The sequence below is a fragment of the Girardinichthys multiradiatus genome, chromosome 19 (genome assembly GCF_021462225.1).
Source record: "Girardinichthys multiradiatus isolate DD_20200921_A chromosome 19, DD_fGirMul_XY1, whole genome shotgun sequence".
NCBI classification, from domain to species: domain Eukaryota; kingdom Metazoa; phylum Chordata; class Actinopteri; order Cyprinodontiformes; family Goodeidae; genus Girardinichthys; species Girardinichthys multiradiatus.
Window position 1 is genome coordinate 28,422,124 of NC_061811.1, and position 19,220 is coordinate 28,441,343.

General features: G+C 40.0%; 2 protein-coding genes across 2 annotated transcripts in view; one reads left to right on the top strand and one right to left on the bottom strand.

Annotated features, from left to right (window-relative positions):
- The window catches only part of tmem229b (transmembrane protein 229B), a 284,593-nt gene that overhangs the window by 156,730 nt on the left and 108,643 nt on the right, over window positions 1–19,220 (top strand). The window lies entirely within an intron of this gene.
- On the bottom strand, window positions 6,188–11,575 carry zfp36l1a (zinc finger protein 36, C3H type-like 1a). Its single transcript, XM_047393221.1, has 2 exons — window positions 11,397–11,575; window positions 6,188–9,275 (listed from the first exon to the last, which is right to left on the bottom strand). The coding sequence occupies exons 1-2, from the start codon at window positions 11,445–11,447 to the stop codon at window positions 8,223–8,225; spliced, it is 1,104 nt and encodes a 367-aa protein (XP_047249177.1). The 5' UTR covers window positions 11,448–11,575; the 3' UTR covers window positions 6,188–8,222.

The following is a 19,220-nucleotide window of genomic DNA, read 5'->3' on the forward strand; positions in this document are numbered from 1 at the left end:
TTCCTAACTAGAGAAACACTTATGACACAGGCTCATAATTGTCAGGAAGGGATTAGAAGTGGGATGTGAAGCCCCCTTGTTAACAAAAATTATATAACACATCCCCATAATTAAGTTAAGAATTTTATTATTTTGGAAAACAATGTACTTACTCTTGAATGCCCTTCCCTTGTGGGGTCCTCAGTCAAAAGATAGAGAAAGGGAAAGTCTGAGTAGCTACAGACAGGGAGGCTGACAGTCTACTTAAACCAAAGTCAAGCATAAATAGACCTTTTTATCAACAATGTCAGGTTTATGAGTCTGTCTTGCAACAGTAAGGTCAACGGGTTTGAGAAAACACTGAAGAGTCCATTGTTAGCATTGTTTGCTGCAATTTAGAAAATCCTGGAACTATGTTAAATTGTGGCTTAATTTTCTATGGTGTTGTTGGTTTGAAACTGATTTGGTTCTTGGTGCTTCAGAAGTGCTAGTATTCATAGTGGTTTAACTTTTGGCAAAGAAAGGGGAGTTTTTTTCAGTTTCTCAACGGCCATTCTGTTAAGCTAAGCTAAGCTAAGCAAGCTAACAAATGTCTAAGCTAACACATTTTGAGCCTAATATGAGACATCCTTTTATTGACAGTACTTTTTATTGTCAGCAAGGTAACAATGACAAAAATTTCCATTACAAATGTCAAGGTTTCATTTATTAAGAATGCATTTATTTTTATTTGCACCTTTCTATTTACTTAAAATTTCACCACGGTAACACTCCAAAGGTGCTGTCACCCTGTTTATTATCTTGCCATGTATTTTGGAGTATCTGACAACATGGGTTTAAACATGAAACATCAATGAACATTTTTGATATCATTATCCATAAAGTACATGTGTAGCCTAGAATTCACTCCATTTTATATAGTGTTAGTGTATGTGAACGAAGGGTGTAAACTCTGCAGTGGCAGGTTAATTACTTGTGTCATCCTCTGCACATCTTGTTTTTTGTTTTTGTTTTTTGGGGGGGATTTTTTTCACACTTAACAGTCACCAGGCCTAGAGTTGGTCGGTTTCAGATTCACCCCAGTGATTGATTTGAATCTTTGTTCTGAATCAGAAATCATGAGTCCTAATAGCTGCTGCTAACTACACAAGGCAAATTACTGAACTCACGTGAAAGACTGTGGACTCCACAGAAATACAGCGGATTTAGTGGAAGCACCACAGCCTCAGATGATTCAGTCAAACCAGTTTGTTGACTCGAGTTAGCAGCCTGGTTTAGCGGGAGATCAAATCACATGCTACTGTGTCACATGGGTGGAAAGGCAATTCTTGTTGGTTATGTATTTGAAGCCTGTTCATTGTCAAGGCAGACATGCAATAGTGCAAGTTCAACAATTTTGTCAATCAGAAGTAATCGACTGTGTTTTCTTACTGGTACCAACGATACATCTATTAATTTACATGAATTAATTTTCAAACAGCTAGCAATCAGTGCCAGGTTGTATGAATATACATTTTTATGCGAACTCCTTAAACGCATGATCAACCTAGTTTAAGACCATTTGTGTCTTATGTTTTTCTTTTCTTCTGTCAGAAATTTTCATTATATTGGAATTTTCTGTCATGAAAAAGCTTAATCTTTAAGTTTACATTAACAGAAATCTTTGTGTTTTGGTGTGCAAAGTGTTTTATTATGAATTTGTATACTCCAGTTTTTTCTGCTGAGCAAAAGATTTTCTGCCCTACATGAAGCATATGTTTGCTTGGGCGGATGCTTCTACTGCAGGTTCTTGAGCCCTGGCATTTGTGTCTGAATGAGGTTAATTGTGTGTCTGTTTTCTATAGACAAAGCCTGTAACCTAACCTGCACACTCAGTGTTGACCTCAGCCCTTGTTCAGTGATTAATCATCTCTTCCACTACACCTGCAGCTCCAGCGCATTGGCGCACAACCGTGAACAGCCGCCCACGAGCGTAAGTCTGCAGATATGCACCGGTCCCAGTTGTAAGAGCTAAGAGATAAGGGACAGTCAGCACATCGGCACTATTTGATCAACTGTTTCTCAAACAAGGAGGTAACCCTTCCTTTGATAACACAACTGCACAGTGTACATTTGCATTCTCTTGCCCAACCCTTCAGGTTAAAGGTGAATAAAGATTGGGCCTTGAGAATAGCCCAATACAATCACTTTTTCCCCATTGTACAGATAATAGTGAATTAACCATAAGTATAATCTGTGTCACTGGCATGTCTTCATATTGGAAACTAACCTGTTGTTTGATGCTTTAAAGTAATGGAAGTTTTGTATAATTTTTTTGCCACATCTCAAAGAACAGACGACCCCCTCCATCCGGCACCTTCGCCGGCACAAAAAGCCACTTCCTGGTACTTTATATCAAGGTGTCTCTGTACACACCGCACAAACAGGAAACAGCCCTCTTTCATGTGCTTCAAACTGTGCATTTTAAGATCTTCTAAAAAAAAAGGCTTGCATGAGCTATAGTCACCTTTAGTTTGAGAGACCTTTACTTGTGATTTTCTTCTTTTTTTTGCTTTGCCTTTGATGCAATCAAGACACAACATGATAAAGGTTTTGAAGTGGCAACTATATATTTCCCTCTAACCTTCATCTCCACCAAAATTATAATGAAAACGTTATTTTAATGCCATTTCTAACCTTAAGAAACAGACTGCCAAGCAAATCAGTGGTTTGATTTGGTAACTTCACTGGCGTCCAAAGTCAGTCCATGAGGGACACCGTCCTGCATGTTTTAGACACTTGAAAAGATGTATGTTTTGCCTTCCACTTGGCAATTATGCTACTATGTGCTTGACTATTATATAATCACCCCGCTTAAAAAAATAGCATGTTTTATGGTTTAAAACGTTAAAGGGTTGTGAATACATTTGCAACCACTTCAGCTTGTTTGGAAATGGGAATGGCAGTTCTGAAGGAGTGGTTGATTCTGGATGGAGCAATGCAGCCAGGAAAGAAGACAGATATCTATACGGCCTGGGTTCTCTGACATAAAGCAACAACGAGGGTCATCTGTGATGGGACAGCACTTGCCATTGTGCCTAGGAAAGGCAGTTCCTGTTCAGGATCCTTTTTTGCAATCTGAGAGAGTATAAACACAGACAGACGGAAGTGTCCAGAGAGAGGGAAGAAGAAAAGCAGAGACAGTTCGGATGTTGAGTTGAGTATATGGAGGAGAATAAGGTGTAAGGCATTACATAAAATGGTTAACAAAGAGAAAATAGAGAAAAGTGACTCAGCTGTTTGTTGTGATGCCGCCAAGAACATTCTCACTCACTTTATTGATTGGCTTGCAACTTAGTATCAATGAACTGGTCATTGCCTGAGTGCATAACTTTTTTCCTGGAAACTTTATGGTTACGGCATGCGCTGATCAATAATTCAGCTGAAACTCAGAATGTTGATTCTCTGTGTAACTAAACCTCCTCAATCAGACTTTGATTATAGCCAGGTCAATAGCCCTGACTGCAGTCAGAGCAGCTGACCAATCAACTCTTACCACATTGAAACTCCCTTTTGGTTCAGGGAGGCAAATCTAGTTTTCCACTGGTATTTGGTATGTCCTTTTAACCTTTATGCAAGGCAAGAGTTTGAGCCCAGTGTTTATGTTCTCTAAGATTTGGCTAAACTGGCACCATTAAAAGTGCATTTTAGAGGTTTTGATTTGCATTTCGGTCATATAAAGCAATGTCTTGTTCTTTGTTCTGCTCCAGATACAGTGCTCTACCTCTCGACTTTCTTCACATTTTGTCACGACAGCCACAAGCTTCAATGTTTTTAGGGATGTTTGTGCTAAACAGAGAATGTTAAATTTTGCAAAATAGGTAGGAACATGATACAAATAAAACTTTGATATTGCACCCCAAATACACCATCTCCATTGTGAAACGTGGTGGTGGCAGCATCAAGCTGTGGGGATAATTTTCTTTAGAAACAGGGAAAATTGTCATGCATGGTGGTAAATATAGGACAATAGTGGAAGACAACCTCCAGAATATTTGAAATTGGAGAGGAGATTCACCTTCCAGCAGAAAAACAACCCAAAGAATTGAGCAAGAGCTACAGTGGAATGGTTACGATCAAATCATGTTAATTGCATAGCCAAAGACTAGAGTTACTTGGGAGAACAAATATTTGATACACTGCCCTGATTTTGCAGGTTTTCCCACTTACAAAGCAAGCAGAAGTCTTTTATTTTTATCATAGGTACTCTTCAACTGTGAGTGATGGAATCTAAAACAAAAATCCAGAAAATCACATTGTGTGAGTTTTAAGTAATAAATTTGCATTTTATTGCATGACATAAGTATTTGATACAAAAGAAAAACAAAACTTAATATTTTGTATAGAAACCTTTGGTTGCAATTACAGATATCAGACATTTTCTGTAGTTCTTGACGAGCTTTGCACACACTGCAGCAGGGATTTTGGACCATTCCACCATACAGATCTTCTCTAGATCAAGCTGTAGATGGGCAATACGGACTTTCAGCTCCCTTGAAAGATTATCAGTTGGGTTCAGGTCTGGAGACTGGCTAGGCCACTCCAGGACCTTGAGATGCTTCTTACAGAGCCACTCTTTAGTTGCCCTGGCTGTGTGCTTCAGGTTGTTGTCACCAACCATGACCCATCTTCGGTGCACTTACTGAGGGAAGGAGGTTGTTGGCTCTGATCTCCTGATACATGGCCCCATCCATCCTCCCCTCAATACAGTGCAGTCGTCCTGTCCCCTTTGCGGAAAAGCATCCCCAAAGAATGATGTTTTCACCTCCATGCATCACGGTAGGGATGGTGTTCTTGGAGTTGTACTCATCCTTCTTCTTCCACCAAACACGGTGAGTGGAGTTTAGACCAAAAAGCTCTATTTTTGTCTCATCAGATCATGTGGCCTTCTCCCATTACTCCTATTGATCATCCAGATGGTAATTGGCAAACTTCAGACGGGCCTGGACATGCGTTGGCTTGATCATGGGGATCTTGAGTGCGCTGCAGGATTTTAATCCATGGCAGCGTAATGCGTTACTGATGGTCTTCTTTGAGACTGTGGTCCCAGCTCTCTTCAGGTCATTGACTAGGTCCTGCTGTGTAATTCTGGACTGATCCCTCACCTTCCTGATCATTGATGCCCCACAAGGTGAGATCTTGCATGGAGCCCCAGACCGAGGGAGATTGACCGTCATCTTGAACTTCTTCCATTTTCTAATAATTGCACCAACAGTTGTCTTCTCACCAAGCTGCTTGCCTATTGTCCTGTAGCCCATCCCAGCCTTGTGCAGGTCTACAATTTTATCCCTGATGTCCTTACACAGCTCTCTGGTCTCAGCCATTGTGGAGAGGTTGGAGTTTGTTTGATTTAGTGTGTGGACAGGTGTCTTTTATACAGATAATGAGTTCAAACAGGTGCAGTTAATAAAGGTAATGAGTGGAGAACAGGAGGGCTTCTTAAAGAAGAACTAACAGGCTGTGAGAGCTGGGATTCTTACTGGTTGTTAGGTGATCAAATACTCATGCAATAAAATGCAAATTAATTACTTAACAATCACACAATGTGATTTTCTGGATTTGTTTTAGATTCCATCACTCACAATTGAAGAGTACATAATGATAAAAATAAAGACTTCTACGTGCTTTGCACGTGGCAAATCACGTAGAAGTCTTTAATGCAAAATAAACAGTGCACCAAATACTTGCTCTCACCACTGTATATCTAAATTAGAATCTGTGCAAAAATTAAAGAATTGCTGTTAGCAGATGTTCCTCCTTCTAGACTCAATTGATCTACTTTGGATGAAAAGAAACACATTTTAATCTCTAGATGTGAAAAGCTACTGGAAAAATACCCCCAAAGACTTGCAGCTGTGATTGTAGCAAAAGGCAGTTCTAACAATGTTCTACATTGGCAGAGTGAATACATTTTAAGCTTATTAAGCAACATCCATCATCCCATGACCCATTTCCCTATTCCTGCTACAGAAAAAGCACACCCAAAGCATGATCCTGTCACCATGTTTCACTGTAGAATTGTGGTGTTCATACCCATTCTTTTACTCCACTTTTTTATTTACAATCATGCAATACTTTGTTTAATTCCATTAAAATACCCATTCCAGCAATGCATTAAAATACATGAAAGCCAACATTTACAACCCAAACACATAACTCAAGACACAGGTTAAGTTTTCCAAAAAATATGGGGTTTATTGACTTAACTGCAATCAATACTTACAAAAAAAAGAGGGAAAAATAGGTTTTCATATAAACTCACAGAAATTACTGTAGTGAAAACACATGGCTGAACAAAAAAAGGAAAAAAAATACATTCAACAGTTTCACTTTTGTGTCAGACTCCTTTCACCTCTTCCAAAACATGAGAAGGCAACACAGAACGAGCGACTTTAAAAACTGTACTGTTTTATCAAATATAAAAAGGCCGAGAAGCCCTTAGCTACCTGGAATGTATTCAAAGAGGCACTTCCACTGGTCAGAAGGGGGGCAGAGCAAGTGCGTCAAGCATCCGATCAAATTATAAAACAAAACAAAAAAACAAAATAAAACTATCCTCAACTCATTTGGTCACAGCTATTGCTTGTTATAACAGACTAGGAAGAAAACTCATTTTAGCACAACCAGTCCTCCAGTTGGGACCAGTTTTTTTCAAGAATTGTATTTCAATAAGCTTAATTTATGTAATAACAGTTGGCAACTGCTACTGTCAGATTGTTAGAAGTTGTGCAGGGACAACATCTGGAATGAACACAAGCAAATCTTGTTTAGTTGGAATTGCAGTCCAATGAGAGGGAGTAAGAAAAGAAAAAGAAACAAGGATAATAAATAATCAAAAACACAAACTTCTTTTTTGCATTTTTTCTGCTTTAAATTAGTTTCATTTCTGACAAAGTGTAGTTGCAGAACAAAAAGTCATTGAAGTACAATATATTAAACTGTGAAAAAAAGGAAAACTGACAAAACATGTCTTCACAATCTTTAGATTAATATGGAAGATCATAATTTAACATAAAAGAAAATATATTCTATTGTTCATTATCCAGATAAATACAAAAAACAAAATTAACAAAAAATGCATATGATCACCAATAAATATGTTCTGATAAGTTAAATAAGCAGTGACACGCAAACCTTCTGTCTAGAAAGTTTTTTTCAAATAATAACCGTAATAATAACATTAATAAAAAATAATTATCAAATAATGAAAGCAAAAGGGTCGTAATGAGTACAGAATGCTCAGTGGAGCGGGTGGTAAAGGGGGTAAAAGGGGGAGGGATAAAATTAAACAGCTTGGAGATCCGATCTGAACCGCACCATGGGAATGCTGGAAATCCCCCAGATCGTAGAGGCCTAAAAGGTGGGAGGGGGGGGGGGGGGGCACAAAGTCATACAGGTTTAATGATCAGTACGATACAGACTTCCTTCCCAAAAATAATGAAAAAAAAAAAAAAAAAGCCAGTGACCAGCAACAGGAGGGAAAACTCGCATGGGGAGAGTATATAACCAACTTCCAGTTCAAAAGTCCTTCCTGCAGACTCACCCAGATCAGAAACAGAAGATAGGCCTTGAAGAGGCATGGGAGCAGGTAAGGAAGCGAAAACAGTAGTCCATTCAACCTAAACACATGCAGATGCCACCCCAGGCACTTTTTTTAAACCTTTTTAAAAAACTATTCATATATTTTCAGGGTCTGTTTACTTTGTTTTTGTCTCATATCAGTTTGTAAAAACGTCTGCGGTAGAGCTACAATTACATTAGTGAGCACCTTCTAGCTAGCTCAGGGGACGTGATGTCATCAGGGACACAGCGCAGGAAGACGGGAGGGAAGGGAGGGTTGGGTTAGTGCAATGCACTCCCCTTTCCAAGGCCACTTGTGCTGCTACACATTCATGAATGAAAAAGGAGGAAAAGGGAGGGAAAAAGAGAAAAATAAACAAGTGGCACCTGGAAAAACAGTCAATTCTTGTTCTCATGATTTGCATTGTTCAGTTTCCACTCCTCGTTTGGCACTATGACACATGGCATCATTTCGAAAACTTTATGTGCAGATCAGCTGGGGTGAAATTATAATTTAGTTCTCTTAATTTTATTATGTCCTTACAACAAGGATCTGGAGTAAGGGAGGACAGGCAATTTCAGGGAAGGAGGGAGAGGTAGAGGGGAGTGCCTCTTTGTGTCACTGATTTTTAGATGAGTGCCGGTTACTCGTCAGAAATTGAAAGGCGACTGAAGATGGGAAGGCGGCGGGTGTTGTCTAGCGACGGGGACTCTGAGCCGGAGCTGCTCTGGTAGCCTTCCTGGTCCGACAGAGAGTCTGGGGGGCTAGAGGGAGGCTCAAATAGCTCAGGGGACTCCATCATGGGTCTGAAGAAGTAAGGCGTGCCTGTTGGAGATTGTGGTGCGGCGCTGTTGGGCTCCGGGCCTGCAGTACCGGTGCTGAGGCTTGGCCCAAACAAGTTGGCCAGCTCCTGGCTGGAATAGGTGAAAGGGTTGCTGCTGGGCCAGTTTGGGACCTCATCTGGGAAGAACATGGGTGGTGGGGTGACAGAGGTTGGGCTGTCCCTAAGCCCACCAGAGCTGGAAAAGCCTGCAAAGCTGTAGCTGTGCTGCAGTCGAGGCCTCTCCATCTTGTTGGAAGAGTTTAAAGTGGAGGACTGCTGTGGGGGTCCACGGCGCTCCTCGGCATTATGGATGAAATGGCAGCGCGGCCCGTAGGGGCAGAAACCGATGGTGTGGAAGGTGCGGCACAGCTCAGTCTTGTATTTGGGATGGCGGCTCAGGTTGCGCAGTTCGTGCACTCCGTGGGCAAACTGACACTTGTCGCCATATTTGCAGGTGCCATTCTCCTCGAAGGGCCTACAGAGCTCTGTTTTGTAACGGCTGGAGTTCACCGGGCTGCTGCCGCCGCATGTTGGACTTGAAGGGCCCATGCACTTGTTGAGGAGCCTCTCGCCCGTCTCGGAGAAGGAGCGATCTCGCAGGCGGTTCTCCTTGTTGCTGCTGCCGGCACTGCCAACCCCTGAGATGAGCGAGGAGTGCTCCGCCGCCTTCAGGCTGTTCAGAAACTGGTTCTGGCTGTACTTTGTGCTGCTGACGGAGTGGCGCCGATGGTACACGCCTCCCATTGCGGGAGATCCCACCGCCTTCCTGTCCAGCAGGGATCCAGCGGCATTGGAGATTGGCACGTTGGTGCCAGTGCAAGGAACGGACACTGGGTGAGGGCCTCCCAGGTTGTTGTTGTAGCTGAATTTATTCTGCAAGGAAAGAAACACGTTATAAGAACATTAGCTATAATTACTTCAAGAACAGATGTATTCAGGATTTCAAACACAGCTGATGAGAAAATGGGGTTGCTTCATATTAGGAGAACACAACATTGCAACATTATTTCCCAAATTTACTCTCTTCTTCATCATCACAAAATCTCCACTACACTCCCTGAGCTTGTAAGATCTATAACAGATGCTGGCCTAAAGGTGGTCAGATATATTATTGGCAAACAGGATTTCAATGCAAGCTCCCTGAAATAAAATAGCCTAGCAGTTATGGCTCCCAGTCTTTAATCATTGCAATATTGCATGCATAGGTATTGTGATGAAGACAGACGTTGGATACAGCAGCCCAATGAAAACAGCAACATAAACAACACCTCAGCATAATGCTGCCACCACCATGCTTTACAGTGAAGATGTTGTGTTCAGAGTAAAGCACGATGATGTACAGAACAGCTTTATTTATCCAGATATTAGATTACACACGTGGTTTCTATTTACTAATTTGGAGACTTTTAAAGCTATCTGATTTCTTTAGATTTTATTTAGGGTCACCAGTGTAAAGGGGACTGAATAGAAACGCACACCTCCTATTGCACTGCACGATTGTTCCTTTTTGCTCAGACAACACAAGCGGATACAGGCCTATAGAACAGCAGCTGGTTTGGCAAGTTGCCCTGGTTAGGAATGCGTGCCTGTTTAGTAAATGGAGCAACAGCAGCGCATGAGAGGCCTGTGGGTTGCATTATTTGAAAGATAGCGAAAGAGAGGCAAAACATCCTGCCAAACAACAAAGAGAAACTTGGGTATGCACCTCAATACACCCACCACCACTACTCCCACAGGTGACTGATTTACATGAGAATAAAAGGTAACATAAGCAGGGGGGGAAAAAAGACACTGGAGAAAGATAAAATACAATGCAAGTAAATCTAAAAGAAGTCATCACTCAGTGGTTATTGACCCCCAAACAGGGATGCAACAGAAGGAGTGAGAGGGGAATACAACAGCATGCCACCCAAGCCAGACATCCTTATATACATAATATTTTTAACAACAGGAATTCAAAATAGAGTGCATTTTTCAATAAAACCGATTTTTCTGATTTAATGTAATGTTTTGAGATGCTGGACATTTTCCTGTTTTGGTAATTTTGTTAAGATACCCATTAAATAATATCTACCACCCTTGGAGTTATTTTAGGCTGATGGGCATCTGTCATATAACACAAGGGTCAAAGAGTCTAAACAGTGATCAGAACCACAACATATAGAAATAGAGTAATTGACAGATTTGGGCATTTTACAATGATTTGTCTCCATAATAAGTGAAAATATGTCCCGTATTTCCCCGGAAGAGAAATAAACAGATAAGGAACAATTTAAAACTTGTGGTTACTAAACTGTTTGTTTACAGGCATGAAATGGAAAGAGAGGAAAGCACATATGGGTGTATATGAATTGTCCCATTTAAATATGCATCATCCATACTTAACCTTACATGGTATATTAAAACCCTTCATATTCTGATCTGGCTTTTGTTTTTTTTATTTTTATTTTCATGTCCAAACCAAGATCATCCGCTACTCTCTTTGAAAACTTTCTGGAGGCGCCCCTGGGAGATATGGGCATTCAGTAGTTTCCAGGAGAAAAGACCGAGGTAAAGCTCCATAAATCCTGGTAATGATTAGCGAGCATGTGGCTGCTCTCAGTATTAAAAAGTGGCGCAAAAACCTCCCTCTCTTAAACGAAGCTAATCTTGGCCTGTGGGCTGAACTGAACTGAAGCAACAGTTGCATTAGCTGATGTGGCACATGCTGAAAATGAAAAACACCCAAGTTTACCATTAAAACTAATGTTAAACTACCGGCACCGACACGCTTAGGGTCGGTTAGGAGATAATTATTAAACCCAAATGCCCTCTTGAGGATGCAATATGTTAAAAGCACGGCCATATTGTCGCGCCTAAAATGAAGAAAACAAGTTAAACGCAGCAAAACAAACCGGGGCTGCGCATAAAGCAGCGGCTCGTCATTCCTCCACACTGCTCACAGCAACTCACCAAACTAAACTCTAGATAGTTTTTAAAAAGTGATCAAAATACCTTGTTTATTACTTCAAAGTCGAAGAAAGGCGACACCACGGCTGTGGTCATCTTTCCAGCTACCAAAGTCGAGTTAAGAAAGGAAAAAAAAACGCCTGCTGCTTGTTAGAAAAGTTATGCAGGTCTGCGGAGTTTCTGATTCGCAGCTCCTGTGTATTTTACACCCTGCAGACTCCCCCTCTGCCCCGTTGCAGCTCGGACATTGGCTTTATAAGCCCTGGCAGGAGGAGCTTCAGGAGTGCAGGGCGGTAACTGAACTTCTTTTTTTCTTCCTCTTCTTACATACAAACTTTTTTTCATGTGCACTGGGTTGTCAGTTTTTTTTTGACATCACCACGTTGCTGTGAAGTCGTAATAATAGAGGTAAGATTTTGCATATCTGAAAAACAGTCGCTTTCATACCAATGGCCACTCCCCAGAGCCGGCTCAAACTTCTATGAGGCCCTAAGCGAAGTTACCTTGGGGGGCCACCACCATTTAAGGCCACCTGCCACTACAGTACAACACTTGATCATGTTTGCATTCTGCACACAACTTGTTTAGCAGCTATTACAGCTGGTGTACCGTTTGCTGTCAGAATGTATGTTTTTTTTAATTTTTACTATGAGTCACTTCATTGAAGAAATAGAGCTCGTTTAAAACATTTTTATTTACAAATTTTAAATGTTGACTTTGCATAGTAATACAAAAAAGCTATCCTGAGCTTACGGGATCACATAAAAGATAAGTAAATATTAATTTCAACAAATTGCTTAAGGAGGAAAAAATGTACTGTTACATTATAATATTTTAAAAACATTCTCATTCTCTATTTTTTAGGGAGGAGGAGCTAACCTTAAAGTTGCACTATAAGGTTGGACCACAAGCAATAGAATAATTGATTGGGACTTGGGACCTTGCCAAGGCTGTGCCAGGCAATGAGCCATGATACACACAATAACATCTTGTACTAGACAGAGAGACATTTTATAGATTCTAAGGTTTTGGTATATCAACCTAAGTTGCAGACAACAGATTTCCAAGCTTAGTAACAAAAAAAGAAAGTAAGCAACAACTTGATTTGGATTTTTTTTAGGGGAGGCCTGAGCAGTCAAAGGTTGTTTACTGAGACAGGCAGAATTATCCTCAGGGTTTCAGCTACCATCTACTGCTCTGTAATTAATTTACTCCTTATTGCAGTCACTTTGTGGGACTTTCCGGTGAATTTAGAGAGTAGGGGCCTTTAACTCTTTCTCCACCACAGTTATGTCACAGTTTTTGCATTCTACTTTTCTGATTGCTTACTGTTTTTTTTTTTCTACAAAAACCCAGATGCTGTGCCTTACATGCAGGCCTAAAGCTCCACTCCTTGAATTGAATATGTACATATAATTTCACCAGGCAGGTGATAACACGATACACAAGTGATCTCAACAGATTCAAACCACACTCAGTCATGGATGACACATGCAGACACACAAGAAAGAGGAGGGCTGCAGATTGAGGGACCTATACAAATCTACTGAGGCCCATCTTCCTCCCACCTTTCTGAAATCCATCAGAGAGCAGCCATCGGTCGTGTGTTTTTGTTGGCATTGGGCTGCAACAGAAAAGAGACGAGTGAAAAAGAAAGGCAGGGTTGTGAGGGGTGGGGGGAAATGGAGGAAGAGGAGAAGATTTATGGGGGGAATGTTTATTACTACACAGCATTGCCCCAGGGAGGTGAGGTGAGAGGGGTGGGGACAGAGAGCGAAAACATCCCCTTTCCCCTTCCTCTCCTTTGCCTATACAGAAGCCACACAGGGGGAGGAGATATTTGCTTCTTTGCTTACAGCAATGGATGTGGCAGGGAAGGTCCTGTACTGCTGAAAGGAGTTCAAACAGAGGAAACCAGGTACAAAGCCTGAGTCAGGTCTTTGTGGAACTACAGTGCAATAAGAAAAGTCGATAGACCTTTATGCAAACAGTTACTTTTCCTGGACTCTGTCAACGATCAGCGAGGGCGTGTTTGAACATAAAAACAGTTTTATGAGCCAGGCCTGTGTGGAGCAATCTTCCCCTGGAGTTCTTTCACAGACTACAGGGTGGGATGACAGACTCGCTGAAAATCACGTCTGCAGTTCAAAGGCCTTCTCACTGATTGATAAAGTGAATCAGATCAATGCTCTCCCTCTAGGGAATATTTGCAGTAGCATAGCCAGAGGCTGCCCATGGAAAAAACTGAAATATGTAGCTGATGTAAGGTGACTTGTTTGTAACATGCCAGACATAACACACAGCCAGAGTTTAAGTATACTGTAATGTATGCTCAGGTAGCTGTGATACTCAGAGCTAGAAATTTCACAGCAGATAGTTGTAAAGATCCCAGACTGCTCAGCAGACCTCAACCTTGGCTTAAAGAAGCTTTGAAAGTTGCATTGTTTTCCTTTGTGCTCATACATGTAAATTATAAAAAGAAAATTTGAGGGTATTCAAGATTAGCCATTAAAATAAAAACTTTAAATTAAATTAAATTATAACGTTCCTAAGATTTATGGTTAACGTTTGGTCTCCAACAGACAACAGCAAGACTGATATTGTTACGTGAGTTGTGTTGTAAATAAATATATCAAATAAGCAGAACTTAAGATCTTTCTTGTGGTTGAGAAAGTTTTTGTGCTGGAGCAATGATCTACTGCTACTGTCAAACATGCTGGAAAGCTCCACTGTAAAAAAGAGTTTTGGATTGTGCCAAATATAAGCCAATGAATCTTTTAAAATTTTAATCAGACATATTAGTAAATAACATGTAAAACATAGTCATATTCTAACAACATTATCTACTTTACTTTAATAACAAATCCAACCAAAATTCTACATTACATCCTACCTAAACATTTTGATTAGAGTTTAATTGATGTTGGTTCAACTTAGTAAAAGTTAGGAACTGTCAAAAGACGTGCTTAAAAAAGTTTTTGTTGATCAGGTATTTAACTGTATTCAGCTTAAGCTAACTTATCAGACGCACTAATGCTAACATCAAACTGAGCTTTCCATGTCATGGTTTTAGAATAGATTTAAAACATTTACTATTTCAGTTACACTGTAGGTCTTACATAAAACCAGTTCTTATGTTTTCTTTCTTTTTAATATGGGAGCAAAAGTCAGATGAGCAAAATGATTTTAATGCATATTTAGAATTTAATTGAGTTGCGTAAGAAAATGATTTAGGTTTTTCTTGGTGTTTAGGATTTTTTTAGCTGCTATGTCTATCGAATACTGATTCAAATGTACCCAAGTTAAATTGTTTTAAAAGTTTTACACCAACTGTTTTCTAGTGGTTTTATACATCAATGTATTTTGTCTGCATGATATTGTTTGACTCAGTTGTTCCTAGCTTAGGAGGAGGCACCAGTTTCCTTCCAAAATGAAGAAAATATAACATAAATACAAAAAGCGATAAAGTCAGTTATAATCCTACTTTATACATCCAGCCAGTTAACCTTATCCACCCTAGCATAATTGTGCAAAAATTTGTGCATGCTACCTGACTTCTCACTATTTATTTCAGTTTAATGGCGTGTTTTAATAGCAGAGAAGCATCTGAAGACTCCCTGTCACATTCCAAGTCCTGGTTCAGACTGCCAAACAGGGATTCCAGTAAATTCACAGTGTTCCTCAATGTGGTTAGGTGTTTAGTATTGAGAATTGCCCTTTGGTAAAAAGAAAAACCCTGCTGAATACCTAACAGGATGTCATGTTTTGTCTATTACATTGTTTCAAATTAAAATATTTTCAAACTTACCGCCAGACATGAGACATCTCTGAAACGAGAGGGTTTACCAGAATATGTTGGCCTTTTTTGGCTTGAAAAGTGACTGGAACAGTGAAACAAACTTCCAAGATATTTTGAGGCTTTTTTTGTCGTAACCAATAAAGTGCAAATACAAGAATCATGAGCTGTCATTTCAGTTTGAGTTTCAGTTCATTTGAGAACATGTGTGCAGCTTAAGGTCAATGATATCCTCCTGTTTTTCAGGCATCATCGAAGCTGCAGTCGGTCACTTCTCAGCTTTTAATGCATGGTTTGATTTCTGCCTCTTGTGCTCTCATCTCTGATGACCCCCCACTCCTCAGAAGGGAGGACAAGGATGGAGTTTGAGGTCACTGATAAAGTTTAAGGTGGATGACAGAATGTTAAATTTTCATTTAATTGAACAAGAGATGAAAGAAGAGTTGGAGACTAACATATTTAGGGAGTCTCATAGCAACAGCATGTTGTAGTACTACATTATAGTCAACAGAGGGCAGAGTTCTTTCCTCTATCCTTTTCCCATTGCTTTCTTGTTTTTTCAAGATAATTTAAATGTCTACCGTCAACTGTAACAATTACCCTATGCACAGTTAAAGATTAGACCACCTTTACCTCCTGCAAATTCTTCTAAGATTAGAAATGGATGTTACCTTACTCAAACACAGTGCTTTCTATGTGTTAGACTGAGTAAAATTGGGACTCAGCCATATGAGCATGTTGTGTAATCAGCCTCTGAACTGACACACTACCTTACAAGACTAATATAAAGCAGGAACTTATCTGTGTTACAGTTACGCCCATATATAGAGTGGTATTTTTAATCTTTGCAACACCACATCCCACTAAATGTGACCACAAACTCATAAAAAGTTGTCTCAAAGGACAAGTAAGTACTATTCTTATTGCTGGAGGGACACAATGTACAGTACAGACCAAAAGTTTGGACACACCTTCTCATTCAAAGAGTTTTCTTTATTTTCATGTCTATGAATATTGTATCTTCACACTGAAGACATCAAAACTATGAATTAACACATGTGGAATTATATACTGAACAAAAAAGTGTGAAACAACTGAAAATATGTCTTATATTTTAGGTTCTTCAAAGTAGCCACCTTTTGCTTTGATTACTGCTCCACACACTCTTGGCATTCTGTTGTTGAGCTTCAAGAGGTAGTCACCTGAAATGGTTTTCCAACAGTCTTGAAGGAGTTCCCAGAGATGCTTAGTACTTGTTGGCCCTTTTGCCTTCACTCTACGGTCCAGCTCACCCCAAACCATCTCGATTGGATTCAGGTCTGGTGACTGTGGAGGCCAGGTCATCTGGCGCAGCACCCCATCACTCTCCTTCTTGGTCAAATAGCCCATACCCAGCCTGCAAGATGCTGTGGTAGCCATGCTGGTTCAGTATGGCCTTCAATTTTGAATAAATCCCCAACAGTGTCAACAGCACCCCCACACCATCACACCTCCTCCTCCATGCTTCACGGTGCGAACCAGGCGTGTAGAGTCCATCCGTTCACCTCTTCTGCGCCGCACAAAGATACGGTGGTTGGAACCAAAGATCTCAAACTTGGACTCATCAGACCAAAGCACAGATTTCCACTGGTCTAATGTCCATTCCTTGTGTTCTTTAGCCCAAACAAGTCTCTTCTGCTTGTTGCCTGTCCTCAGCAGTGGTTTCCTAGCAGCTATTTTACCATGAAGGCCTGATTCACACAGTCTCCTCTTAACAGTTGTTCTAGAGATGTGTCTGCTGCTAGAACTCTGTGTGGCATTGACCTGTTCTCTAATCTGAGCTGCTGTTAACCTGCGATTTCTGAGGCTGGTGACTCGGATTAACTTATCATCCGCAGCAGAGGTGACTCTTGGTCTTCCTTTCCTGGGGCGGTCCTCATGTGAGCCAGTTTCTTTGTAGCGCTTGATGGTTTTTGCGACTGCACTTGGGGACACTTTCACAGTTTTCCCAATTGTTCTGACTGACTGACCTTCATTTCTTGAAGTAATGATGGCCACTTGTTTTTCTTTACTTAGCTGCTTTTTTCTTGTCATAACACAAATTCTAACAGTCTATTCAGTAGGACTATCAGCTGTGGACTGTATCCACCTCCTGCACAACACAACTGATGGTCCCAAAACCATTTATAAGGCTTGAAATCCCACTTATTAAACCAGACAGGGCACACCTGTGAAGTGAAAACCAGGTGACTACCTCTCATAAACAGAATGCCAAGAGTGTGCGGAGCAGTAATCAAAGCAAAATGTGGCTACTTTGAAGAACCTAGAATATAAGACATATTTTCAGTTGTTTCACACTTTTTTGTTCAGTATAAAATTCCACATGTGTTAATTCATAGTTTTAATGCCTTCAGTGTGAAGCTACAATATTCATAGTCATGAAAATAAAGACAACACTTTGAATGAGAAGGTGTGTCCAAACTTTTGGTCTGTACTGTATATTCTGGCGACTCATGGGGTTGTTGACAAGTGCTAGAGGTTGAAGCAGGTAAACTCCATCTAAAGGTAAGTACTTGCATACTTAGCTGACAATCCATCTGGGGTATTACTATAAAGGTATCTGCAAGTGAGACAACTCTACTTCAGCAGACATTTTCTCTAATTGTTCTTGACTTCAAAGGAAGTCATACTTGTTTTTTCTAATTAATTAAGATGTTCTTTATATTCTACCAACCAGCATCCAGTATTCAGTGTTAGTATTGTTTCTCAGTAAAATAGTATCTCAGCAGTATGGTAATACCTTTGTATCACCATGCTCAATTAGCAAAATAAATAAACTTGAAATAATTGTTTTCAATTCGCACTACATGATATTATTGCTACCTACTCTAAGGAGTATGAATAGACCAAACTCCATTGATTTTTTTCTTGGCATTTTCTTGCCCTGACATGCTTAAAACATGGAACCATTACTCACTGCTTGGTTGGGAGCCACCAGCTGAGAAAGACTGTCTTAGATAACATTTGTGAACAACCAGCACCATGAAAACCAAGGAACACACAAGACCACCAGACAGATCCAGGGTAAAGTTGTGGAGAAGTAATGATCAGATGTTTATTCTTATAACCCGATCTTTGAACATCTCATTCAATCAGTCATCTGAAAATATGTGAAAGTGTATGAAAGCAATGAGAAGTCCCATTTGCAGTTTGCCACAAGGTGTGCAAAGGGACACAGCAAACATGTGGAAAGAAATGTTCTGGTCATATAAGACCCAAATGTAATTATTTGGCTTTCAATCAAATTGCTATGTGCAGGAGTAAACTAACAATGCTTTTAAAACACCTTTCCTGTGGTAAACATTGTGGTGGCAGTGTCATGTTGTGGGGATGCTATTACTCACCAGGGACAGGGAAGCTGTCAGAGTTGATGGGTAGATGCAGGTGGAAGAAAACCTGAAAGAGACTGGCAAAAGACCTGAGACCAAGAATAGTTATGTGTTGGAATGGCCTAGTCAAAGTCAAAATAATAATGCACTACTTTGTGTTGGTCTACTACATAAAATTTAAATACATTGACATTTGTGGTTGTAATGTGACAAAATGTGAAGCAGTCTAAGCCAGTATGAATACTTATGCAATGAACTATACCCTTATTTAACCTCATATATCACCACTAAAGTGGACATAATACTAAAAACTTTTATAATAAAACAAATCCACTCCAGTTATTAGTAACACAATCCTTTCAAAGTTACTATTGATATAGGTGATATCTTTGACAACCATGTGATATCTGACACCACACAATTAAAAAGACATGTTTAATGGTACTTGCTAATATAGAAACGTTTTTTAAATGAATGCTGTGAATTAACACAAAGAAGCACAATAGTCCACTAAGTTGATGTAAAGCAAAAGTATAAAGAAGCATACTTTTTGAATTCCTAAATACTAAACTGTTCTGCTCAACCATGAGCTCCTCTCTTAGAAGTTTTGAAGAACTGCATGAATAATCCATTGCAGAAATACAATCTGTGGTGTTTTGACTATTATTAAAAGCTGTGGATTACGTAAAACTTCTTTAACTTCCC

Excerpts from the sequence above, each read along its gene's own strand:
- zfp36l1a (XM_047393221.1), bottom strand. The coding sequence starts at position 11,447 with ATGACCACAGCCGTGGTGTCGCCTTTCTTCGACTTTGAAGTAATAAAC. Across the intron at positions 9,276-11,396 it reads ACTTTGAAGTAATAAACAAG|AATAAATTCAGCTACAACAA; the intron begins GTATTTTGATCA and ends CTTTCCTTGCAG.